Source organism: Bombus fervidus, chromosome 4 (assembly GCF_041682495.2).
Source record: "Bombus fervidus isolate BK054 chromosome 4, iyBomFerv1, whole genome shotgun sequence".
NCBI lineage: Eukaryota > Metazoa > Arthropoda > Insecta > Hymenoptera > Apidae > Bombus > Bombus fervidus.
Window position 1 is genome coordinate 1,394,825 of NC_091520.1, and position 27,789 is coordinate 1,422,613.

General features: G+C 33.3%; 1 protein-coding gene and 1 long non-coding RNA gene across 5 annotated transcripts in view; one reads left to right on the forward strand and one right to left on the reverse strand.

Moving 5' to 3' along the window:
* Nucleotides 1-27,789, forward strand: part of Tsp26a (Tetraspanin 26A) — a 183,850-nt gene that overhangs the window by 87,861 nt on the left and 68,200 nt on the right. The window contains exons 8-10 of one of the 4 annotated variants that reach the window (XM_072002316.1): nucleotides 595-705; nucleotides 10,111-10,227; nucleotides 12,442-19,820. In XM_072002316.1, coding sequence (XP_071858417.1) covers nucleotides 595-705; nucleotides 10,111-10,227; nucleotides 12,442-12,510 — 297 coding nt within the window. In that variant the 3' untranslated portion in view covers nucleotides 12,511-19,820. Of the gene's footprint in view, nucleotides 1-594; nucleotides 706-10,110; nucleotides 10,228-12,441; nucleotides 19,821-27,789 lie in introns of those variants that run through there. The other 3 variants (XR_011799707.1, XM_072002315.1, XM_072002313.1) reach the window with 3 other exon arrangements.
* On the reverse strand, nucleotides 9,325-9,942 carry LOC139986747 (uncharacterized). The gene is made up of 2 exons (XR_011799708.1): nucleotides 9,661-9,942; nucleotides 9,325-9,487 (listed from the first exon to the last, which is right to left on the reverse strand). It is a non-coding gene; the product is annotated as an uncharacterized lncRNA (long non-coding RNA).

The window sequence follows — 27,789 nt, forward strand, 5'->3', positions numbered from 1 at the left end:
GGTTCGTAATTAATAGTACAATTGGGTACAGGATGATCGTACCTGAGAAAGTAAGTCGAAAATATGCACTTAAATATTTTCATATAGCGCTTTGTTTCTGAGAAAATAGAGTTTGAAAATTGATCAGGTTCTACATTTTTTACTTATTCTCACTTAACCTATCGGATATTCCTGTTCAGTACGAAATTAGTCAAATTTTCAAACTCGATATTCTCGCAAACGAACCGTCGTACAGAAAAATTGTATTCTATATTTTTGTCGTATTTTTTCTCGTAGAATCGCCCCGTACCAAATTCTACCATCAATTACGGACCATTCCGTATAATTAAAAAAATTGAACGTAGTCTAATCAACGCAATATAAAACCAGAAGATAGAGAATTAAAGAACCACGCGTAATTCCGAAGTTCGAATTCCGAAATTCGATGACTGGACAGTGGTCGACGTACTATTCGTACGTAGAAACGAGGTATCGATGTTTGTACGCGTTATCAACATGCCGCAGGCATAACACGACAACATAACCCTAAATCTTCGATGCAGAAACTTTCATAGTGGTTTCCTCAATCATTTTGTTTGCACTTGGTAAATGCAGACTGGGGAGAGGAGTATATACGAGAGAGGCTGTCTAAGAGCAGGCGAAGAATGGCTAGAATTGAATCTCGTACCTGTCGCTGGTACTGTTGTCAGCACAATGGTCTTACAGGTACATTGCCGTTGAAACGTGTCACTGACTGTGCTAAATACGAGTTTAAACTTTCTCTTTTCGTTTATACAATTTCTACGATTGCTTGGACATCGATCGATGTATATATATATATTCTGATAACCAACTATTTATTCTAATAATTACTTTATTGTTATTCTACTATTCGAATTATTCTATCTTAATTCTACTGTATATTTACAAACTGTTAGAAGTAAAAGTAGAATCCTAATTCTATAGTGTTTTAATTTTATTCTATATCTACATTTGAATTACACTAGTTTTGAACACAGACTTCTATATATTATTACACTGCTGACTTCTTGTGTATAAAGCGTCTATGATTTTATGTACTACGAAAAGATAGGGAACATGCGTGTAATATGGAACACCCAATTTTTAATGAGAAACATACGTTTCTCCAACGAAATTAACACGTTAATAGTTAACTATGTAAAAGCTTAAATGTGTCAAAGTAATTGAAAAACATAATAAAATATGTCTAATGCGACGAGCTATAAAGATAGTAGCCAATATGAAATACCTAGGAAATTCGTAAAGAAACTTAAAACACTCTATTTTTATTTAGAAGAATGAATATTTATTTAAAGAAAAAGGACAAGCGAACAAATATCGTCCATTTTTTTAACTTGTATTCTGTCACATTAATTTTCTTTGTCTTCTACATGTTGAACACGCATCTGAAGTACATTCGTCGTGTTCCCGATGAAAACGACGAATACATTGCACCGATTTTTCGCTATTCTCGTCTCTTTCGTAATTGCCGCCACAAAATAAATATAATTCTGTATCATTGGCGTCGTTGTCAGGTGGCGATATCGTCGACGTGTTTCACATTACGTACATCTAACGTGATTTTCTCGAAGACGAAGCCAGCAATTTTGTTATTCTTCGTTTTCATTTTATTTTAAACCATAGGATATCTTTATTCTTTGGATACTGCAAATATTTACATACGGTTCTTTTGTGTAATTAAACTAATATTGTTAGCGAATTTGCAAAATATTGGTACTGATAAATTCTCTTACAAAGCAGTAATAAACTCGACAATGAAGTAGATTGTAAAAATAATTTTGATAAATTATAGACGAGCTGATTGCTTCATTTGGCTTCATTTAGATTACATGCAATGATCGTGACATGCAATATTCGTCAAAAAAATTTGATTACAAAAATTGAAGAGCAAAATTACGTTATAACGTAAATTCGTGGTTTTTTTTATATTTACCACGTAATTCCGAAAATTTTATTTTGCGTATCTTTGCGATAGTAGAAATAGGTGTGATATGACGAGAATACTTCTCGTATGTGGTGGAACGTTTAAAGTTGCGCAAAAGATGAATTCGTATTAAAGTGCTCGGTGAAATGTAACTTTTAAAATGATATATCGCGGGCATGAAGTTGATAAAGGACTGAAAAAAACGATGTATGACCAAGCAGAGGAAACGCTATATAAATAGCTTGACTTTTTTATACTTTTATTACACTATTGGATTAAAGTAAAATATGTTTCTAACAAAAGATTATTTTAATATCGTGAAAAATCGCCAATATATTGAAAATTTAATACCGATTCGTTTATTCGACGCACAGTAAATATGAATAAAATACACATAGTGAAATATTTTTGAATCGTAGTGAACATTATAAAGGTTATAGATCGCACCTGCTAGCTTTTTATTAAATTCAGTTCGTATAATATTACTCTGATCAGAAATTCACGTTCTAACGAATCGCTGAATAACATAATAGAAATAATACAAGTGAAACATTCGGGTTCAAATCTACTTAGGATTTTCTGTAAAAGAAAAAGTGACGTAAAACGTAGATAAAACTTGCTACATGGCTGACTGATATTTTCATATATTTTAGAAACGATATAAATCTCTTTTTCTAACATAAAAGGATAAAACTAGTCGACCTTTATAATGCTTTAGTTTATTATATTCACAGAAGCGGAAATAAAGGAATCAGAATGAAAACATTTTGGAAAAATAACAAAATGATCGACCGATGCCAAGCTAAAGATAGAAATAGTCTCCACTTTTTCCTATCCAGAAAAAAAAAAAAAGAAAGATTATCGATGACACGTGATTCAGAAAAGTATTGGAAGGAGAAAGTTTTAACTTTTTGAACGATGTAATTTTTAGTTGAGATAACGAATTGCAAACATGGTGTCGCATGTAACTGTAAAGTGTACCATGTTTTAAGTATGTTAAATTATTTATTCACCTTCCTTGTTTGATTTGCTTGAAGCACATTGTTTTATGATATATTTATATACCTTTCAATAGCCGCTGTTTCTGTATTAATATGTACGATCACTATGTGCTCGAAAGGTAAATATAACTAAACACGTGGCTTCGTAACAGAGCAAGTAAGTATGTAGGAACATTGGAAATTTTAATAAGCACGTGGTAAAACAGATAAACAGCGTATTTTACATTTATAGTTCGTATATTTGGGTTTAGAACGGTAAGTACTTATAATACAAGGTTATGTTTCAATTGCAAGATTATACCACGCTGGCTTGTATACTTCACACGTAATCATTTTCTACTGATTTTGTTAAGTATTAGGTATCAAGTACCTTAAGGTACAATTGTACATGGTATAGAAGAGAGACCGATTAGAAACGAGTATTTTACAAAGTGGGAGAAACTATATTAATTTATATATTGCGTAAGCACTAACGAAAGTTCTACTTTAGATCGAGTCTGTATAAATTTGATTCGTATTGTATAAATTTTATCCGATTTTGTCTTACCGACAGGGTACCTGTACCTTACCATAACGGTCGTAACCGAAACGAAAAAAGTTGCGGCATAAGAATTAGTAGACTAGTTTATCTGATTTTGGTTACGTATAAATATTATAAATGATCAAACAGGACGTCACAAATGTTGAAAAAAGATTTCGATAATGATTAAAGATTATCGATAATGGTTATCGGTAATCGAAAGGAAATTCCGTCACAGACAATGGTTATCGATAAGCAAAAAAAAATATCCGAAAATAGATATTGGTAACCAAAAAGTTTCGTAGCGAATACTAATTATTAGGTTATCGGTAACCAAAAAATTCTCTCGCGAATAATGGTTATCGATAATCAAAAAAATTCCCTCACTTATAATGGTTTTTGGTGAGTGAACAAAAATTCCTCCACGGATAATGGATAACGGTAACCAAAAAGGAATTTTTCCGTCGGTAATAGTCATCGATAAGCAAAATCCTTTAGAGCATCATTTATAATGGTTATTCGTAACTGGACTACTTGAAAATTAATATTATTTAATCATTTAATTGTCTTCGAGTCTTCGAGTCTTTTATTTAAACGAAAATTACATTCTTGCCAATGAACTTCTTCAAAATAATATCAAAACCAATTGTTATTTCTGATCCCTGCTTACCAATCTATATTCAGCTTACTTAATGCATGTAGCTTCCCCATGTTCTATGGCAATATAACAAATGGACCATTTATGCAAACTTAAAATCCAACGTATGTGATATATGTTTCCCTTGTCTGATAATCAGCGCAATAAATTATGGCAAAGTCGCTGTATAATCATGACATTCGGGAGATTACGTTTCCTTCCTTAGCGTATACAATAAAAGTCTGAGGGAACGTACGCGTCATGCGAGCGGCAAGCGGTTGCATATTTCAGGCGCAACTGCCTCGTTGTCTCGTACGATGTCAGTTATACAGATACTAGCATAAGTCATATCTGTTGAATTCTGACAGTTAGTACCGATGTTACATCTATAAAAAGATACTTCTTAAATATTCAAACCTTTAACGCTCACTGGAGTATGAACTTTCATAACGTTAAATAAATAGGCGTTAAACAAAGATAAGAGAAGATTCTGAAAATAAAAAAAAAAAACAAATTGAAATTTATTTCCCTTTTTTAAGAAAAAAGATTGTATAGAGGCGTCATGCAAAATTATCGTAATAATTATTTTCCTTTTTTTTTTACTGCTATAAACAATTGTTGTATTGCGCCGTGGTTAAATTAGGCTTGACACGTATCATCTATACTACTACTGTCGATAAAGTAATAAATTAAATGCGACTATAAAGTGGTGAATAATTGCATGGATATTGGCAATTTTCCGCGAATATTATGAAATTAGTTTGTAACAAACAAGATTATGTAGAAAATTTAATGAACCGTGAATGTGATCACATGATATCCGCAACAGATTATAACTTATTATATATATAACATATAAAATATATTATGATTTAACTATTTATTCATTATGAAGTAAGCTTAATATTTATTTTTTTATAATTTAATAGATAACAATAAGATATTATAATAACCATTAGAGTAATTTCTAAACTATATTTTCCTTAATCAACATGTTAATTCGGATGATATCGTTGTTTTTTCTTGTCTAGTTTCCTATTTTTATCAAATACAAAATTATAGTTGTTTCTTCTCGATATTGTAGAAAGAGTCAAGTAAGAAGGATCAAAGAATTCGATCAGAACCAGAAGTATTGTCTTATTTCCTTAAATTCAAATTCCAGAAATATATCAATGATGTAACATATTTTAACACGATAAAATTCGTTTGGGGAAAGTTGTTGACTGTTCGCGTGTACGTCTAAAATTATTAACGTTTATTAAGCGAAACGAATACTCTGTGTATATGAATAAACAAACATTTGCAAACACAAGGTTCATACTGAAATGTTCGAATTTGCATTAGCACGGAATATCCTTACGGTCATCACTATGTCTATTCGACAGATCAGAATCAAGACAGAATCGCTGTGATTTCACAGATTGATTTAATTAATTTCCTTTTTCTGCTTTCGCGTGTTAGATCCGGTTAATTAATTTTTTAAGTAGACAGTGATACGTGTGAATCAGCGAGAGTAACTCTAGAAATACGCTATGAAAACCGTGAGATGGAATAAATTGGCAGTCTCGAGCAACTTCGCCAAGTTCCAAACGAGAACTCTTAAGTAATTGGAGCATCTAACGCCTTGCTAATGAGGTAGTCGCACAACATCACGATATCGTAATAGAGGCGAAATAGTGAAAAAGATTCCAGTGGAACCAGGCGGCAAGTTAGACGGGGGCGAAAGAAAATAAGGGAAGAAGGACGAACGAGGCAGCTAAAAGCGTTGCGTGGTTACTTCAACTCCTGGAGGTACATAAATGTAAGGCGCCGTGTAATAAAGTGGGCTTGTTACTTAGCCTGCCTACTGACGTGACGTTCTACACAGCCGGCTTGTACTTCCTTATCAGTGCCTCTCCTTTTCTTTCACGCTCCGTAATATTCGTAATATCTAGCTACGTAATATTAATGCAGAAAAGTTTACGTAACAATTATTTATATACAGTTCCTCGCGTTTTAACATTCGGACACGACTCCATCCGCGTATCCAGGCTGAGCTAGAACATGTAGAAACATAGAGCAGGATCTGATTCAGCACAGTAAAATGAGAAGAAAAGTTCACGTATAAACGTATGACCTTGTTTTCGCGTAACAATTTGTTTCGTGTTGTACAATCTTGTGTATGATGTGAACACTGTAACACCAACACTGCTTCTTACCTACCTTCAGAGAAATTACTCCAAGTGATCAGGTCCAGCTTCGATAGAGACGCGAATGCATCGCATCATAGATTGTCCAACTTGTTCGAGCAGCTTATACGAACGCGTTAGCGAATTTGGTCATCATGTTGAGTTTCATAAAGAGTTTCAACCTTGTCAATTGACATTTTATGAACAATGATCGAATTGGCTCAGGTCTGGAAAGCTGGTGAGGACATAAGCATAGCATGGCCTATCCATGTGGCAGGGAATCGTTGATCTAAGTAATATTTAGTATTACAAAATAAACTGTGATACGAAACCGAGATCATATTGAGTATGTATTTATGTGAACTTACCTGCTTATTTTAGCTTGCTGATTCAGTCCTTGCCGCACTTCTCACATGTCCTGACTCACCTTGTATATTGTATATATACTTATTTCTCCATTGATTCATACAATCAATTGTCTCAAGCCTAAATTACACTTGGACAATAAACGTAAAATCCAGGATCTACAGCCTATATATAGATATCTGTGTTAACAACGTTTCTATGGTTTTTATGACAACTCAGTTCTCTTACCTTTGCTCAGGTTTCCTGCTATTTTATTCATGTATTTGTTGCTTTGTGTAAGAGAGGATGATTTAAATATCTTACTGCTTATTCTATGAAAATATCAACCATTTCTTGTAGCTCAAAAGTAAATAATTTCTGCCTAACAATAACTCTTATATAGATACAAATAGCAACAAATGGAGAGATATTTCCGTGTTTAAATTATTAAAAGTTTCATCCAATAATCCTACGCGTCTAATCATAAAATCGTTTTTAACTAGATCCACTTTCAACAACTTCAATCTCCCACTTCGTTATGTTCTCAGGTTCTGAAGTACTTTGAAGATAGGCAACCACTTGAACGTAAATCTATCGCGAGTTACACTCGATAGCATTTGTCGCGAGTGACTCTCGAAAGCAGCTCGCGATAGTTTTATCTTCAAGTGGACGCGTACCTTTGCGTCTTCAGCCTCGTCTACACTGACAGACAATTGTCCGCAGACATATTCCCGCAGTCAATCTGTGCACGTTGTTCGAGAAAAATCGGGAGATAACAGCAGGTAAAATGCAAGTTTCCATTGCGATAGAAAATAAGGGACGACCATGGACAGATGTTGGAAGAACGTGGAAACGACAATATGTAGTTCAATTTAACCGTCTTTATGCTGGCAGGCTTTGTTTTGATTTTCTTTCTTTCGCCACCGGTTTGGCAACAATCCTCGCGTTCCTTTCTATTTTCGGGCCAACTTTCCGTAATAAAATATCAAAACCAGTTTTCAAAACCAGTATTAATTGATTTTTATGCAAATTCATGTTTATGAGAATATAATTAAAAGAAGTGTAGGCTAAGTAGGGAATTGTTTTACCTGTCAAGCAATATAGAAAACATGCTTTGTATATTTCATACATTTCTTCATATTATGTGCATTCTGTGCAATATTGTATTGTCAAATTTCCCACAAATCCATAAAATCCGTAATCTACTGATGGTCTTCGACTAAAAATCTCCGAAATAGTGTAATATCGCGGAATACTACTAAATAATAAATGATGGTTTATTTAAGAATATATGGATTGATACAGACGTTGATTAGACAGGAAACGATGGTTATTTAAGATGAACTAATCACAATGACCTACTATACTGTAGACAACTCAATAATTAATTTGCAACTCTCGTCACAACGGATCCAACGCTCACTCTCTCACGCGAATCATACTCTCTCGACAACGCAACTCGCACTCTCTAACCTCTCGATTCACACTCTCTGACTTCTTCGCTGACACTGACTGTGAATTTGTCTCTCTGCCTTAGTATCCCTTTTGTCCCTTTGTCTTAGTCTCACCACGCACGTGTTACGCAACCGCTGGTGGTCAGAGTCACGTAGGCCTTTTTCCTACGAAACTCTTCAACTGAAGGACCGACGACACATTGATGGGTCTGTCGGCACCTCGGCTCGCGACAATATTTATGGTTTACCCGATATTTTTAGGCCTTTTTGTCCACGAAACTACAATAGTTTAACAGTTCTCTGTTTTATCTTCCGCAAATTACAGAATATACAATGTGTCCCATAAGCCGCAATAACAACCTTACTCAAAGACACGGACCTTTTTTTTTTTTTTTTTTTTTTTTTGTGGAGGAAACCTTCATAGGCGCCCCGCGCCCTCCGGGGAGAGGGCGCCGGGTAGTGCCAGATTCGTACCGGCTAAAACCTCCACGGTGGCCGTACTTAGCGCATGGCGGAAGGGGCCCTAGAACCACTCATAAGCATGACATATCCTAATCATCTGTGCTAAATACGATATTGCAAGAGTATAGCACGACCCAACTAATTTGCTCAATGTGTCACAAAGAAAGGATTCGTACGAGGAAGCTCTAGATATCCCGAAAGATATTGATTTATACAGCATATTATACGTAGATACGTTCTGTCCCACTGATCATCCTCACCGTTGTCACTAATAATCTCGAAATGTGCATGTGACCTTAAGCGCACAATAGAGGAAAAAAGACATAACCGAAGACACTAATTAGGTGCGATTGCTGCAGGTATTACATTTTGTTTATGTTCACTTTCTCGTCTCGTCTCGTTTCGTTGGACAGGTTATAAGGGTGTGCGGGCACCCGAAATTACGGACTGAGGCGGTTGTGGTCGTGCAAAAGGTCGGCTGATACAAAATCACGAGTAGCCTGCACCCTAGTTAGACTTTAGACTTTAGACTGCAGTAGACAAACGACATCGTGTGCAGACAGTCTGCATACATGACCCAACGACTAGCAGCAGACACTGTACGAAGACTATTATCTACAGAAAGTAACTATGAATTTTTTTTTATTATTTAATTTGTACTTTACAATTTGTCCAGCTGGACAGCTCTGTGAGTGTAGACGAGACATTCACAATGCATTCAACAGAAGGTATTTTAACTGACATGCTGCGGCCAGATTCTCTGGAAACAATATTCTTGTTTTTTGGCAAACGTATTCGGATTACTTGTCACGTCTAAACTCTCCCACGCGTCTTCCGAAAATTCGATCCTGTGTCACCCGATAGCTACGTGACTTCGAGCAGCCAGCTATCCTTGAACGTTTGGATTACTCATTCTCACGAAATCCCGTCTGACCATTCGCAGGCTAAAACTCTGCTATAAAATATAAATAATAAGGTAGAAAGGTAAAATATAGTAGCTCAATTGACTTTGACGATTTTTAATGGTATGTTACTGTTAATGCAAATATCATACGATAATGTAAATTATTAAAATATAATAAAAATATTAAAAATAAGGTATAATATGAATATTATAATTTCGTTAACCATGTAACGTGTACATAAACATTTATGTATTAATCGGTAATTAGGTCCAGGTATATTAAGTTTCTTGTGATTTAGTAGTAATTCTTTTATGCTTATAAAAATTTGAAATTATCGAAATGAAATGTAGAATCTGATAGAAAGAATTCCATTGGAAAAAAAAAAGAGTATGCAAATATCTTTTGCAATGTCTTTATGTAAACACGTTACGTCACGAACTTAAAACGGTTAAAAACAAGTACTATTGTTTATATTATATATTATTATATATACTTATGGCTGACAATGTACATACATATGTATTTATTTCTTTCGTTTTCTGTCCTGTCTATTTTCTCGTTTCACTGCATCTCACGCTGTTTCTACCAAATATTACATTGGACTAACAACTACATTCGCGAGGTTCGAGAGCACAACGGTAAGCCAAAGTAGCCAATCGCCTTTGTTTTGCAGAACTATGAAGTTGCCAAAGTGATTTATGAAAAAGGTTGTATTCAAGCTGGGGAGGAATGGGTGGAACGAAATCTTCTTGCAATTGTCACTGGGGCGGTTACCACGGCATTTGCACAGGTATAATTTATTATTTTCAACATATCTTTATGCCTGCTATTTAATTCATTAATTACACGTTATTTCTGTATCAAATCTGTGTTATTGATAATATTGTACTACGTTATTATGATAATGTCACACTGTATTATTACGATAAACGTTAAATGTTAAATATAATACGAGAATCGTCCAGATAGTGATACCTGTTTTGACGTATTAAGAACAATGCAAATGCATTTTTTTAAAAACGTTTCTTTATTCGTAACTTTAGTATACGTACTTGGGTGTTTTTTTTAATACAAACATCACTTTTATTGGAATATTTTTCGCAACGTGAGACGAACTTTTTACCTTCGTTATACAAGACGATTCCACTAACGCTAGAATGTTGTGTTTTTCACTATGATGAGGTAAATTCTGGATTGAAAAAGTAAACTTTCCATGCAGTCGTTTGACTGGATTACTTCTGCAATGGTACCACTCTACTGTAGTGAAAACACTGTTTATATTATTCCAGTTACGATCCAGTGCTGCATTGGATTACTGCACTGCAATGTTACTAGTGCAATGTAAACGCAGTTTTACGTCCTCAACATCCAGAAAGCGTAAAAGTGCGACAGACGGTACTTCGTTATCGGCGGGATGTTCAATTTGCATCGTCATTTTAAACGAACGAAGCTTCTACAATATTAGTTATTGAGACACGGAATTTGGTATGATTTGTGTCAACGTATCAATGGGGTTAGCTGGCCCTCTATAAGCACATTGCGTCGTTTTATATGACTTCACTTTCTGGACGACTCTCGTATCTAGACTGCGGATTATTATGTATTTATGATAAACTTAAAAACAAAAACAAAAATCCATGAAAATAAGGAACTGCATAAAAATTCGCTGATAATATCGATTCCTTTGTTGTTCCTATCTTTTATTGCTTATCTTGAAAAATTCTTCGAAAACTGAAAGTAAACGTAAACCTATATAGTTCGTACACGTGATGAATTTATTGGATTTGCTATAACGTATCGACGTTGTAATTCAAATATATTTTGTATTAACCGCATATACATATTTGGGCATGTATACGCATCGAAATGCTTGAAAATGAAAAACACGTTGCACGAAACCAACAACGGAAGCAATTTGTTACCTACGTTAATTTCTGCCGAAAGATTAATATTCACACGCTCGTTGGTAATAAGATAGCACACGTGTACTATCATTAGATTCTCATCGAATTTCAGAATTTCTGAAATTTTACAAATGATACACAGGAAAGTAACATTATTAAATGGTTGTATTAAAAAGCTCTAGACGACAAAGTTACACTTGGAGGGACAGATGAAATCTTTTCTGCTAGTAATTTTTTTTTTTTAGGGAACTTGAAGGTTATTTTCTTTTTAGTGAAATTACGTATTATTGTGTACACCAGTCTATATGCTTCTTTATCCTTTGTAAAAGCTGTTAAAGTGTTTGTATCTAAAAATTACTAGTCCAAGAGATATTTTAACTTGAATTTCGTTAGACTTATTGTATAAAAGGCAAAGAAAATCGGGAGAAGTCTTCTATAGGCAAGTTCAACAAAATTAAAAGTGTATTTGATATAATATCTAAATATCATTTGATTTTTATATTTCATCTGTAAAAATGGACCATACTTCGTCGACTCTCTATCTCTCACATTTTTCGTTGATAAATAAGCCCCTCAGAAGCCAAATTGATCAACTCCACTTCGTTATATAAGTAAATGCATGATTAATATTCAATTCTCAGGAAGAGAATGATTTACTTCCATAAGTTCAAACAATAGAAAATTCTGAGGCAAGTTTGGAAAACAGCGTTCGTAAGTAATATCGTCACTTTTCTCTACTTTGTAATTTTTAGTTGAGCGATCTAATATGACTTCTGAACAATTCGAACATGAAAGCCAGCGATATAATGTTCAGTTTTACAATGAAATATTATTACAAGATAGTTTCTATACCATTCGTCGAATAATCCTAAATCCATCCTTGAGAATCTAGCGATAGCGCACGAGTACTATACTCTTATCCAGAAGCATATTTCTCAATTATTTGTAACGATTATCATATTACTAATCGCATTTTATATAAGAACACTGGAAGCACAAATTATTTGTAAGATTCTTGTCCGTTATTAGATGTCACGTATCAATTGAATAATTTTACTGTCGTTAATAAAATGTTAATGAAATTTTTATGTTATTTCCAGATTCTGGGAATCTGTTTCGCTCAAAATCTTCGAGCAGACATATTCGCACAAAAAGCAAAGTGGCATTGACAATTTCGGGCCCCCACGGCGGTCTAGCATCTTATACTAATAGATGCTGATCAGTTGCGTTGATCGAACTGGAGAAGTCGTCGAAGATCTCGAGAACTAACAGACCTTTGACGTAAAAATCGACACAGTTCCACGTGGAAAGTGCAGGATTCAAGATCCAGACGTCCGAACCAAATCGACTAAAGATACAGATATTTTTTCACTCCTCAATTGCTGACAGAATTACGAAGACTGCGTACTTCGACGAGCTTCGTGATTTTGTGCAAATACATCATTCCTGATTACGTATAAATGTTTCTAATTATAAAGTTTCGACATTTTATCATCCAACGTTTATATTGCATTTTATAAATTGACAAGCGAATCGTTAAGCGACGGATCACGTTTAAAGGACGATCAAAGTTCCAAAGTTTCAGTGATAATTACCATTATTGAATTATCACAGCAGCGTATCATTTAGTTTATAATGACGATATAGCTCAGCTTAATGCGGCAACTTGTTGCATATCCTCTACTAATTATTTTATTGCCAAAATGACGCGAAGAAAACGGTATCAAAGTTCCATCGCTGTTTCGTTTTATTTCTGTATAAACTTATGGCGAATTTTATGACAAACCAAAAACGTTATTAATCAAATCTTAGATTCTTACATTGCAATTGCAATTATTGCTCATCCTTATTGTTCCACGTTAAGGGATTACTCGAGCTGATCGGATTGAACATTCCTTGTGAGTTTACGTGCTTTCAAACATTGCGAACAGTCTATGTTTAATTTATGTTTTTGCGTACTTTATAATTAGGCTGAGGATTTTTATACATTTCTGCGAAAAAGGACGCAAAAATGCACAGAATGCATATACCCAAAGTAAGATACTCATTATATTTTTTAATTGATAAAACGAATCTCTATTGACTCTCTATTGCTACGAAAATATAAATTTGCATAAAATCCACAGTCTATTTATATTCGCAACAATGACAAGTAGCTAGCGCGCTGTATTTTAGTTTAAGGCACTTTCATACATCATCGTTTCATCGTTATAAATACAATAGCGTGTGAGGAAGAAGAAGAAAAATAAAGAAACTTGCTTTGAAGAAGCAAATCAATTGTAAAATACGATTCGTTCGACGACTATAAAATGCGTAAATTAACAAATCGTCGAAAGTAATGCGTGTATTTGCAGCGAAAAGAGTGCTGTTCAATTTATCAGTAGACTGCGGATTTCTGTGCAAATTCAAGTGTTCCAGAATACAATAAAAAATGTAGAACTTGGGAAGAATATCAGTTTATATACAAAGTATTATAAAAAGCCCTATGCTTTGGATATCTTACATATCTTTTCATATTACGTGCATTCTGAGTCATTTTACATTTTCTAATATCCCATAAGTGCATAAAGGTCCGCAGTCTACCTATCAATTTTCTCAAACCTTTCGCAAGCCATTTTCGTATTTCACGGTCTACTGGACGTTCCTTGATACTCGGTTTGCGTCTGTTATAATTATAATTTGAACGAACAAGGCGGAAAAAGACGTTGCCTCGGACTTTTCCGATTCTTCGTCAAGATTGATATCGTTCTTCTGTTCTTGACGAGGGGAAAGTCGATGAGTTCGGATAGGGCGCGTAGAAACGAGAGAAAGGGACAAAAAGCAGAGAGCAGAAGAGACAAATAACGCAGAATAATGCCTGCTCGGTTTACGAGGAACGGTGTGTCGAGGCATTAAAGTCGATTGACGTGATGTCGTGGGGGCGCGGTGAACACGACTGAGCTCACCGCACAGCAAATTCTTGTGGCATGGCCACGAGAGTAAAAGCCATATAACACGCAAGTGTACAATAACCTTCTGTTGCTCCAATTGATCGTTAAAACGGTTACTCGAGCCACATTGAACATATTGATCCTGTGCTACATGCCGACACGTTCCCTCCATCGGTAGGCCAGGTGCCTGTCGTATCGAATATACTGCCATTACGTGGCTGAATTATATCGACAAGAGACAGTAGCGGTGCTAGTTGCTCTATGAATTAAAAAATATTGGCCCTTTAATTAATATGGACCAGTATGAAGTACGATCCGTTCATTGACTGCCAACATTACACTCTGACACATCCTTCCTTCATTTTTTGGCAAACAGGGCAAATATGTGTCAGAGTATCTCGACAAACAGCGAACATACGCGGTGACTAGTAGTATATGTATATATTCACTGATTCACTTTTGTATTTTGCCTTCTAAAATGCCGTATCTTTTTCTTTTGCGTTGATTCTGTTTTACCGACTTAATCCACTGATTCGTGTAGTTTGGTTCCCAAAGTTCATTCTACATACTTTTCTAGTTTCCCGGTTGTATTTTCCTCCTCTTTTTCTTTGTTATTCCCCGTTCAAGCAGTGTATTTTTATAACAGCGCAAGTACGTTTAAACAGTGCGTTTTCCTTCGCGAATAGTCAAAAATAGTTTGCGGCTCTAAAACAAGAATGCCATGCTTGTAAATATTCATTGTATACGTGCATACATTTGTACATACGGAGTGTTCTAGTTCTTTTTGGGAAGACGATGCTAGCGTGTTTCACAAGTGAAAATAAGAAAAATAAGTAAATGCTTTACAGAAAAGTTATAACTAGATCACGGATTTATATGCATCTATGGAAAACTTTAAAGTGGAGAAATATATAAAATGCAGGTAATATATAATAAATGTTCAAAGTGAAATAATAGTTATCTTTTATGGGTAAAACAGATGTTTATGTACGTTTCATTGCCTTAGGTATGTAAATAAACATATGAAATCGCATACAAATCCGCAGTCTAGTCACAACAAATATACAGAATGATAATTGGTAATTGCATCCTTTAAATGTAATAGTTGAACGAACATTAGTGTAAGCACTGGATGAGTTAATTTCTCGAGTTCCAAGATAGGCTATTCCGCTGTTGGACTTTTATTTAAAAGATAATATTTATGCGACAAGAATCAATACGCGCAAAAACTGCCACAGAAAAAGTTCATAACGTATTCACTGAATTGAAAAAGAACCGACAAGAAATTCGCAATGCAGAAACGTTTGTAATTCGATAATTTCAAGTGGAACTGACATAAATTCCGCGAATCTGTTTCTACCTTATCGAACGAAAAACGCGTTGTTACTTCGTAATTTTGTTACAACTTTTCACAAAGCTATTTGTGACGCCATGTCTAGAACTCATAGACTCATCGCAGCCTATGCTCGCATCGTTTTACAAAAAAACTGAGACATTCTATATATCTGTAAACGTACCAAACGGAGCGTTCGTATCTCTTTCGTTCCTAATTCTTACGCGAACGGAATGGAGAAAGAAGGAAAAGCATCAAACTCTCTACGCTAAAAGATAAAATAGAAAAATGCATAGGTACTAAGGCGTAGCAAAAGAACGTTTAAAAATTAAAAAAATTAGGATCTTCGTAAGAAATATCCAATTTGTTCCGTCGAATTTTAATAATTCTCAGATATAACTTAAATTAACTAAACTGAAACAATAAATTATAGTTGTTTATAAAAAGGAACCACTTGTTAATGCCTTGAATTAAGATCGATTATTTGCAAAATTAAAAGAATAAATGTTATCGTTTACAGGAAATCAATGTTGCTAGAAAAGAGTAGCGTACTCGTCTTACATGATGTTCAACTGTTGTTCAAATAACGGAAGGAGACATATTATACATTATGGATTAGGTTTGCTGTAAACCAAGGCTTGTAGATTAAACAATACTTTAAAAGATATATATTTCCAGAAAATAGTAATAATAATGAAAGAGAGAATACAAATATAAAGGACACTTGCGAGAATGACAATCATATCGAAATATAAAACAACAAAATATAACTTACAATGTCTCGTAATATTATATTAATTGCGTACGTGTTTGAATCGTTTCTCACACTTGTAACTAAAGCAGTTAGTTTCAATGAACATATGCAATAATTCTAGTCCGTCCGTTTGGTACATCAATCTCGGATATGAATTAAAGCTTTCAATTGATCGTAATAACGGGACGTGTCGGCACCACACATTGGTCCAACTTGTGTGTAAATTCTCGAAACAGCAAATTATTTCCTTTTAAAAAAAGGGTCAAGTATCGGGAAATAAATCAATGAAAATTGGATCGGTTGTCGAAAGATTGGTCTTTACGTATAATTTAGCGAAGGAACAGCAATTATATGAAAGTATCGAGTCCAAACTAGTGATAGCATTTAAACATAGCAAACAGCGGCTGGCCCGCGAACTTGGTGTTTTCAGTTTCAATGAAAATACTGTTTCATAGAGCGGAGTATCAAGAGATATCTTTAATCTTGATTTTCTTGTTGTTTCCCGAAATAATTTTTATACAAATATGTACATATGTACATATACATTAAGATGATTCTTAATCTTACAAATAACTGATCGAACGACAATTATTTCTCTCTCATCTGGCGGAATTCTTCTAATCTGTGATATAATAATAAACGAGTCGCATACTTGCCAAATCGGTTAACTCGAAAAAAAGAAAGAGAAAAATCTTGATGAACAGCGATCAAGTAGTTTGGTATTAAAATATCGAAAATTTCAAGGAGAGGATCTAACCACTTTGGCCTGTGAACGACTCGAATAATGCCTCGATAATTGGAACACGATTGGATAACAATAAAGTGTACTCGAAAAGTATCCAAATTTAAACAATATGAAATATCATATAATACATAATCCATACTCTTTCACTGCGTTATTCAAAACTTTTAGCGCTTCTACTGTTTTTAAATCTTTCTTAAAGCTATAGCTGTAAGACTTTCAAGCTAGACTGACGAGTCCAAGGCTGAAGTATTTATGCGTTTTATTAAACAGGATTATGGAAATCTAGAAGCAATATTAATTGCAAATTGTGATGCCGCTTGAATAAAAGGACTTCCAAACTGCTACAATTAAATTTGGAGACTTCTGCAATACATTTTGTAACGTTTCCATCAAACTTATGGCGTTAAAATGCTAGTTCTTCATAGATTGGAATAATTCCGGTGCATGAGAGCAAACGATTTCCAATGAAAGATAAGAACCAAGTACATACGAGATGGTCCGTATAAAGTATTACGAGTTGTTTTCCAGAGGATTATTAGACATAGTTGCCACACATTTTCTATTTAATAATTCGCTTAATTTAATATTCGTAGATGAAGGGAACTCTGTTGTTAGATGATCCTAAAGAGAAAATAGTACCGCGACTGTGATAAGAGAAACGATGAAAAAAGAGAGAAGAGGAGAAGAGGTTGATCACAACCTGCTAGTAAACTCATCCGTTAGACTACCTGCCATAACTGAAAGCTATTACAGTAAGATCACAAAATCGGCCAGTGGTTAAAGTTTACAGTTTTGATAACCGCAATCAATAATTTGAAATGTATTGGGCTCACAAGGACCCTAGGGCTTCGTTTATGATCAGTCAGGCGGTGGCAACTCTAGAACTACTTCTTCCTCTCTAAATAAAAAAATAGCCTCCTTATTTATAATTTCTATTCCGGTTTTACGACTCATCGTACGACACGTTGAACTAAATGATGACAGAAATAGATTTTAAAAAACGTACGTGCAGCATACACACCCACTAGTTGCGTCTAGATCAATAGACAGGCGATATCAACTCTAAAACTATTCCTTCCTCTCTAAAAAAAAAAAAAACATGTCTCTCTATTTATAACTTCTATTCCGGTTTTATGACTCATCGTATGAAACGTTGAACTGAATGATGATAGAAACTAATTTTAAAAAACCTGTGTGTGGCACACACATCCACTAGTTGCATCAACTGGCGAACCTGTTCGATGCTTTATTTTATGACCTCGTTATGTCGTTTACTATACTTTAGACGCTGAGGTAGTAAAAGTCAAGGTGAAGGATTGTATATAAGTATAGAAAGGAATAGTAGGACGAGTGGGAGAATTGTAACTTCAGTTTTTTCTTTAATGAAATGATGTAGACATTTTTATGTGTATTAATTTGTAACAATTTCATTCTATAAATAATCGACAGAACGAAAAAGTGGTTAATTTGAATTTGATTTTAATAAATGTTTAAAATGCTGTTTTATGAGATTTATAACAACAATTGTTTCCACGCTCGTGAATTATTATTGTTACAATTCTTATAACTCTGTCCTTGGTTGCATAGAAAATAAGAGAAATTCATATATCATATCATCTGTTTCTCGTTTTATGCGTTTTCTATAATTTATACACCGACGATGAGCGATGCGTTATTTAGAAGTATAAGAAATGTTCCTAGGACTATAACAAATTTCATTTTTCCATAAATTGCGAGACATAAGATATGAAACAGCGATATAACGATACATTTTAAAACCAGTAAAAGTTTCTATATGTATGTATGTCCAATAGCACGTATTGTACTTAGCAACTTAGGTAATATTGAAAAATTGTTGTAAATTTCTACAAAGCTGCTTCGATACTGTCCTATAGTACAGCGGTATTCCGTTTTCTGGAATCTTTTCTCAAGTTGAAGGAACAGGAAATGGAAAAGAACGTCCGTTTTACTCTTTGGAGAACTCATACGTTCTCTGAAAGTATTCGGTGAATCATTAAACGTTCGATAAAATATTTCCTTCTGGTAATCCTCGAGAAGATAACTTGCAATACTTTGCGCGGATCGTCTAAAATTTAAAAGGCAGAATCATCTAAAATTTAACAATCGTAAACGTGTTGGCCGTCTTTTGATTCAGATATACATATATGCTATGTATAACGTAAAGGCTTAAATATTTTATACTATCGGATCCTGTGTTCAGATACAGTACATGAAATGTATCTCCAAATTTTTCTATAGCTGGTCGCATTGTGCTAGTTAGGTTGGTTAAACATTTGTCGAATCGTAATTAACATAGCAATAACTCAAAGAAGAATATTATCGTTGTTTGCTCATAATGCATTCATAATTCCGATGCATTAAGAATAGTTTCTACTATAACGCTATGATGATAATACGTGATGTTAAATAGTCAGATTTCTCAAGTATACTAAGTTAACTGACGATTGCAATTTCTGCCACGCTGCGAACGCAGTGGATCGGAGTTAAAGTGGCCAGAGCCTTTGTAACTCTCAAATATACAAAGGAGTCATACAGTGATAATATTTTACGAAACACGCATATTATATAGTTAATTCGTTTATTAATTCTCGATATCTCATTATAAAAATCTGTCGTGTATCTAAAACCGTTTTGTTAATTAAGTAGCTACCTATTAAGATCCGATTCTATCTATGTAATAAATAAAGTATTTTAAATAGTTTCAGAAACTCAAAGTTACAACTACAACAGCGTTTATAGAAATATAGTTTCTATAAAAACTCATTTATAATTCTTTTAACAAGCGAAATGTTGTAACGAAGCTCTTGATCATTCCGTACAATCGAATAAGCAAAACAAGACAAATTGTGCGCTTTGTATCAGCATCGGCATATACGTATATCTTGTAAACTATGCTGAATGCAATGACTAATTAAAACTTCGTATAGTTACGTGTATTAACTTAATTTGCCAACCTGATCCGATATTCTTCGCAAGATGGATATCTTTGGAGAAAGAATATACGGATCACGTAATAAGTATATGCGTATTTGTTTAAGTTTCTCTGACGTATTATTAACCCTACATTGCGGTTCTCCGATTTTTGCGTCTCGTCCCTATGCCAACAGATACAAACGCTTTTAACGTTCTAGGAAAATTTGTAACATAATATTCAAAGAAGGAATTTGCATATCAGTAACGTTTGTTTCGTATTTCCTCTGAACTGAGGAAACTTTTTAACGCTGGAGGTATACAGGATCGAGACGAAGATGAGCCGAGGAACGCAAAGTAGGATTAATAATATGTTGCACAAATGAATAATCCAATGAAACGAATAATCTTCAGTGCTCAAAGTCCAAAGCTCAGAGTTGTATATCGAGAAGATACCGCAAGTAGTTCGATCAAAGTATTTGTCGCTGCCTTTTGTAACTTCAAGCCACCTATTTAGGCAAGTGATGAATTCCATCACGGGAAAATGTGTCTTTAGATTCGTTATAGAATTTACGTTCATCGTAGAAGATCCGATCGTCAGGACACTGATAAAGGACAACGTTCTGCGCAGTTGCTGCGTGACAACGCTAGGACACGCACTGCCTCCGCGACGATACACATCATAAGGAGTCTCGGATGGGACACGTTTCCTTTTCCCCTACATGTAGTTTACGTATATGAACTTAGAATATTCATATCTTAGTATTAGTAAATTGGTAATATTTAATATATTATAATCGGATCGATGTGTTACAGCTTTCCAAGGATGAGCGTATGACTTTGCGTCACAATACTACGTCACATGAGAATGGGAGACAGTAATTCACTTTCTGGAGTTTCCTAATGAAGACTGTTCTCGGTTCGCCAAATAGTTAATTAATTAAATAGTAGCAAAAATGGCATTGCCACAATACATGATCTAGCAATCCTGACTTTCATGACCATACTGGCACTTAGGGTCGCTTATTATACCTGTCCGGGCTGATGAGATGCCCAGGTTGTAATGGCCTGACCTACACCTATTGGTTGCCATTATAATTTCTCGTTTCCAGGTTTCCTCCGCATACTATGATTTGGCCTTTTGATCATGGAAATGTAGAAAAACAATTAAATCCTTTGGCAATTAAAAACAGTTGAATCCTAAGCGATGTCGTAGGTGTTTCCTCTTGCTACCGTCTTAACGTGTTCCTTGAGATTTCCAATGGGAATTTTGGAGGAATTCATCGGTACTGACTTGCCTGCATCTTTTCGGGACATCCTGCGGCAGCTAGCTCATTCACTAGACATTATTTCTTCGGATTACCATCGATTCTGATAGATGCAACACGCCTTATGAACATGATACAAAGTTTCAATTAGCGAATGAGACAGAAAAGTGACACGACGATCGGATCCAGTCCGAGGGCACAGCATTTTTCGCTGATACAATTCAGCACTTGCCTGATGGATGGCTTGAAATAATAGAAAGCTAAAGTTTGATACTCTGATTGCATAATTTGCTGTATTCTTTTTCAACAAATTTTGAATTTCACCGACAGCTTTGGATTATTCGTTTATACATCTGCCAGTTATTTTGGTTTGAAGAATTTGCTTCGAGTGTTCATCTAAGGGTGCAATTTCTGGTATTTTTATTTGTAGTAGTCAAGTATGGTGTAACTCCAACACGTCGACCGTTAATATGTATTGTGCATTTTTCCACAATGTTATAAAAAAGCGGTCGCTGCAATGGCCAACAGAGAAACATTAATTTTCTGTGCTTTAAAATACGAACTACATAAACATATTACACGATAGGATTATATGTACTTTTTATGTCAGCCAAATATTTATGTATACTCATTTTTTATGAATCAAGGATTCGCAATCGGTACTAGATGTTTCAAAAGAATAAATTGATTTTTCATAATCCTCTGTACACGTGGTACATCCTCTTTGTATCGTAGATTGGTCTGTATTTGCTGAAATGCTATAAATGTTACTGCTTTTTGTGTTTTGATAGGAAACCTAATAAATTAATTATCGCGTATCAACAGTGGAACGATGTCAAAATTAACGACGATACTAGCGAAACTTATGCTGAAATTTATGATAGCTTTAGGTACATCTAAATAATGTACAATATGATATTTGAACCTATATCAAATTTGGTAGAAGAAAAGGAAGAAAATTGTATTTATTTCAAATTGAGTAGAGAAAATATTCCATTTCAAATGTAAAGACACATCGATTTCACGATTTTATCGTGTACAGGATTTTTAAATGAAAGTACATCCGTATTGTTGATAATGAAATTAATTATTTATCATCTTTTCTTAACTGAGAAAGTATCCTATATACATACGCTTTATGTTTCATTTTGCATTCAATTCTTTTTGCAATAAATAATTTCTGGTTGCAACATTTTTTCTTTATTGTCACATTATTTCCAACAAAATTATTAAAGCAACTTTCGTTTAGTCCTCTAACTTACATTTAGCAAGACGTTTAATCGAATACTTTTATAAAGGCATATAAAGGACAACTGAGAAACGAATTTATCTTTATTTTTCAATTTGAACATATTTTCATAAATTATCATACTTTGAATTTCCAAGATAATAATTCTTCACTTTCGATTTATTTCTATAGAAAGATTAATGTACACAAAATCTTATGATAGACCAGAAGAGGAAAATTTCTTCATATAGTTTCTCATCTCCCACAACCATTGCCTTGAAAAAGTGAAGAAAGAATGTTTATGAAGATCATGTAAATATTGTATATGTATTTAAGAATAAAGAAATAGGTAACTGCTTGACCAATACGAATAAGGTGCGAAAGACTGTGTGATGTGGAACTCTATCCTAAAGATAGAGACTAATTAACACTAATAATTTTGAAAATTACATAAAGTACTTGTGTCATTAGTATACACAAATTAGAGCAAACAAATTATCGTGCCAAATATTGAATCACATATTCGGTTGTAAATTAATGTGATACCCTCTAGGATTATATATACTTACAAATTTCATATTATTTTCTCTAATAAGTCATCCTATATAGAAATTTCTAATAGACTCCTTTTTCCCTATCATAAAATTGAATTATGTAATTAATGGCATTTCGTACGAAGTAAAATAATGGAAAAAGAAGAAGAAAACGCAAAAATGTATGTTTCTTATACGATATCTAGCTTTACTGTCATGTTATAAATAGAAATTTACAAAAAGAAATGTAGAAATGTATTCGAAACATTATTATATTTGACCGGAAGCCTTTAACACGTGAAACTTTTATTCAACCTAATTAATTGAAATAATACTAATATTATGCATTCCTTTTATTGCGTTTAAGATATATTCCTGGTAAATATCAATAAATTATTTATATGTTACTGTTTAAAAATTACACTTCCTCCTATTCATAGCGTACAATTTAGGTGGAGATTATAAACAAATACATTCTTTTAACGCTCTATACATATATAATATAATAAATATATGTGACTATGGAACTATAAACATTTATCAGTAGCTTTTGGATACGAAACCTTTACTACAAATATGGTCATTATTACCGAGAGTTGAAGATCTTGTAAGCGTAAATCTATGAATATATATTATTATATTATTATATATATATATATTATTTTCTAAAACGTGAGTTGTTAATCGATAAGCCTCTAACTATAGTTAATGTGCTTAGAAATGAATCAATATGAAGTAAATATAACAATTTCATTAACAAAAAGTGAAAACATATTTTTCTTACTGTATGTTTCCATCATATTATGTAACTTACGATAACTTGTCATATTGAAATTCACATTTTAATGTTTCTTTAAAATTTCACTTAAAACTATAAATAAAAACACACTTATCTCTCACAAAATAATAGGTATTCCTCCACTGAGTGTATAGAAACATACTAACAAAGTTATGTTTCTTTTCCTACAAATACTTGGTACAGTAAATAATTATATCAAAATATCACGCGAATGTACATAAAAGTCCAATATTAGTACAATATACCAGTAAACATTTCCTTCCAACTCTGTATGTCGAATTTAGTATTGGAAAAAACGTTACTGCCATCAAATTCGTTGTTTTGTTGCGTCGAATATTGTTTTCCTGTGAAAAAGTTGTTTGCTTCAACTTCCAACCAGACGATTCTTTCTTCATTTTCATAATCTGAAAATATATCGAAGATATTAAACGTTAACCATTTAATTGGAATTGTATCATTTCCCTTAAAACGTTGTACGTAATTCTATCGTCTTTAATTAAATATGTACTATTTCAGTATTATCTTTCTCAATTATGATACTACTTGAGTGTACTGTAATAAACTATTTTCTGTCCATTCTCATATCTTAATACTAAAGCAAATAGAAAACTTTACAACTGCGATTTATATCGTTCTGAATATACGTGGAATATGATAATCACGCATCCTTATAAAGGATAATAATATTTCAATACGTAATCGCCTTTGTAAATTTATAATATAATTTCATTAATCTGGTTGATTTTGTCACAACAAAAGGAATCCATAAATTAAGGAATTACTTATAAAGTACGTACGTATTGCATTCTGTCATCAAACTTTTAAATGGATATTTGCGTTTAATAGGACAGATTCTACAGATAGGTCTTATTCTAAGCTTTAATAACAAAAGAAAAAGAGAAACTAGATAGATAAACCTTTAGTATCTATCATAATTCGTGTGTATTATTAACATTAAAAGAAACGAAATTGTCAAATCACGTGTCATTCGTAAAATATTTCTTGTACGAACTAAGTAAATAAACAAATAGATAGATCTCTGGCAAACTAGCAGTCGTTAGAAAGTTACAGGAATTTAGCATCGATCTTTCCATTTTCAGGAATACGGAGGAAAATTGTAGGCAATAATTAATAAATAATGACATAAAGAGACATGTCATTATCATACGTGTAATACCGAAAATGAGTTTATGAAATATTTGTGCTGCTAATTGAAAATGTACCAAGAAGAATGCATACATACATATATTTAATGGGCATGTTTCCTGTTTAATTATTTATTAATGCATTCATAATAACGATTTTTTAATAACTAATTTTTTAATCATAAAAATGTTTCTCAGCATTTCACAGATTTGCGCCCATCAGTTTCCTGTTCCTCGCATCACGTATACAGAACACATCGTCTTCTTATAATAATTTCTATACTATACTGTATTACCACGGTATACTGTATTATATTATATGTACATATTTATATTTTGCTACTGTAAACTTTCATGACTTTGACAGTCTACTGGATTTCCATGAAATTTCAAGAAAATTGTTACTAAATCTTTAAAAAACACAATAATATGATGACTCGATGGTTTTAAACTATGTAGATGAAAGTATGTGCGTATATACGTGCACAGGGTGTTTCGTTCATCCTGTCGTCTTCAATATCTTCGTCACCTTTGCAGATACGAAAAAATATACGAGGAAGAAGTTGTTCGCTTTAGAACGAGAAATATTGTCATTCGTGTTTCTCCTCTTCAACTAACGGACAACATATCGAATTCTTCTTATAAAATAATACAAATTTAAGGGAGAAAGAAGAAATTATTCAATTTGTTAATTCCCTTTAAATTATCTTGAACTTTCTACTCAAGATCCCTTCAAGATCAACGTATCTACACGTTTGAAACTCATCTTTTATCAGCTATGATAATACGATGATAAAAATGTGCCATTATTTTACAGGAATCTTTAATGACCTTGAATATACGAGGAAAAAGTTGTTCGCTTTAGAACGACAAATATTGTGATTCGTGTTTCTCCTCTTCAACTAACGGACAACATATCGAATTCTTCTTGTAAAATAATACAAATTTAGGGGAGAAAGAAGAAATTATTCAATTTGTTAATTCCCTTTAAATTATCTTGAACTTTCTACTCAAGATCCCTTCAAGATCAACGTATCTACACGTTTGAAACTCATCTTTTATCAGCTATGATAATACGATGATAAAAATGTGCCATTATTTTACAGGAATCTTTAATGACCTTGAAAACTCGAAGAAGAGTGATGTTAAAGAGAAAAGACGTAAATCAGGATTCTTGCTGTTCTAAACCAAACAACTTTTTCCTCCTACTCCGTTTCGTATCCGCAAAAGTAGCAAAGATATTAAAGTGGACAGGATAAACGAAACACCCTGTATATGTAGTCGTTTATTAAGTCGTTTGTTTGTAGTATGGTTAAAGATACAGATGCGATAAGCACAGTAATTCCTACTTGAGGAGTCTGAATAGAAACAGATATCATTAACGACGCAATCTAATTTGTTACAACAATTGGTTAAGCATTTGTATAAATAAAACGGTAAAATGAAGAAGAACAGAATCTTCAATAAGGTTATTAACTTCTTCTCACGTGACTATCGCCGGATATATTTGAATGAATATTAAATTATAAACATTTTTGTATGACTGCCATTACTGTTAATTCTCAACAGCTTCCTTTACCTGTGTATTTTAACTTTTTATCATACTAATTTACAATTATATATATGTAATATACTAAACAATGCGTATTTTTAAATGTAACAATTGTAATTGATTAATGTACATATACATACATAAAACTGTATACTACTCTCTGCGTAATAGTTAAAACGTTGCTGTAACATTTTCTATCGGTAAATTAATATTTATACTTATATTGTCATATAAACCAATAAAAAATTACAATAATTGTGATCTACGTAATTCTATTTAAAACACGTTCATGTTAGGCATTCAAAGAACGCTTTCGTGTAACAAATTTTGTTTTTCTATAAAAACTTTGGATTCGTTATTTGTTTCGATCTTTTAGAGTCGAAGAATATAGAGTGGATCCCTGGTAACATTCTCGCACCGCTTTCCAGCGGATTTTGTGCCTAATTATTCAGTTACTAGCATTTATCCACGGCATCCCCTCGTTACCCAGGGGCGACGCCGCGATTTTTCGCATAAGTTTCTTATAATCCTAACTAAGTATAGAATTTTATGGTTTTGTAATACTTCGTAAAGCATTATGTAAATACTTCGTAAAAATTATGAAATATCGCGGAATAATAGTTAAATGATTCGTTTAATTAGTTTCAAATAAAATTGTAATTTCATATATCTCAATTATAAAAACGTGAATTTTATAAACTTTTTTTATTTTCGTTTTTGTACTTTCAAATCGATTATTAATTATATATATATATATTATCGACTATAGATCCGTAATCTCACTCAGAAACTCGTAACACAAATCATCGATAACCAAAACAATCAAATTGTGTCCAATGAAAACAGTACTTATTGATAACAGTAAAAGATAAAAATGCAAAGAGAAAAAAGATTACGAAAATCTTGCATCTGTGGATAGATATATATTGGCCAAGGACATCAATCTTCGCAGATGTACTAAAACTAAGGCTTAAAACTAACTTTGCAGCTATAAATTAACAACAATTAAAAGTCTTAAGGTTGAGGTTAAGGTTAATTAAGACTTAAGGCTAACCTTTAAAGCTTCTGACAAAATATAAGTTCCCCATTGTCCCTCATCGACCAACGATCGTGTTTAAAATTAACTTAATATAAATTTTAGAACTAAAACCTATTTGAAAGTAAAGCTAGACTAAAGGTAGATATTAAAGAGATACTAATCTAAAGTACAACGTTATATTCGAGCAAATT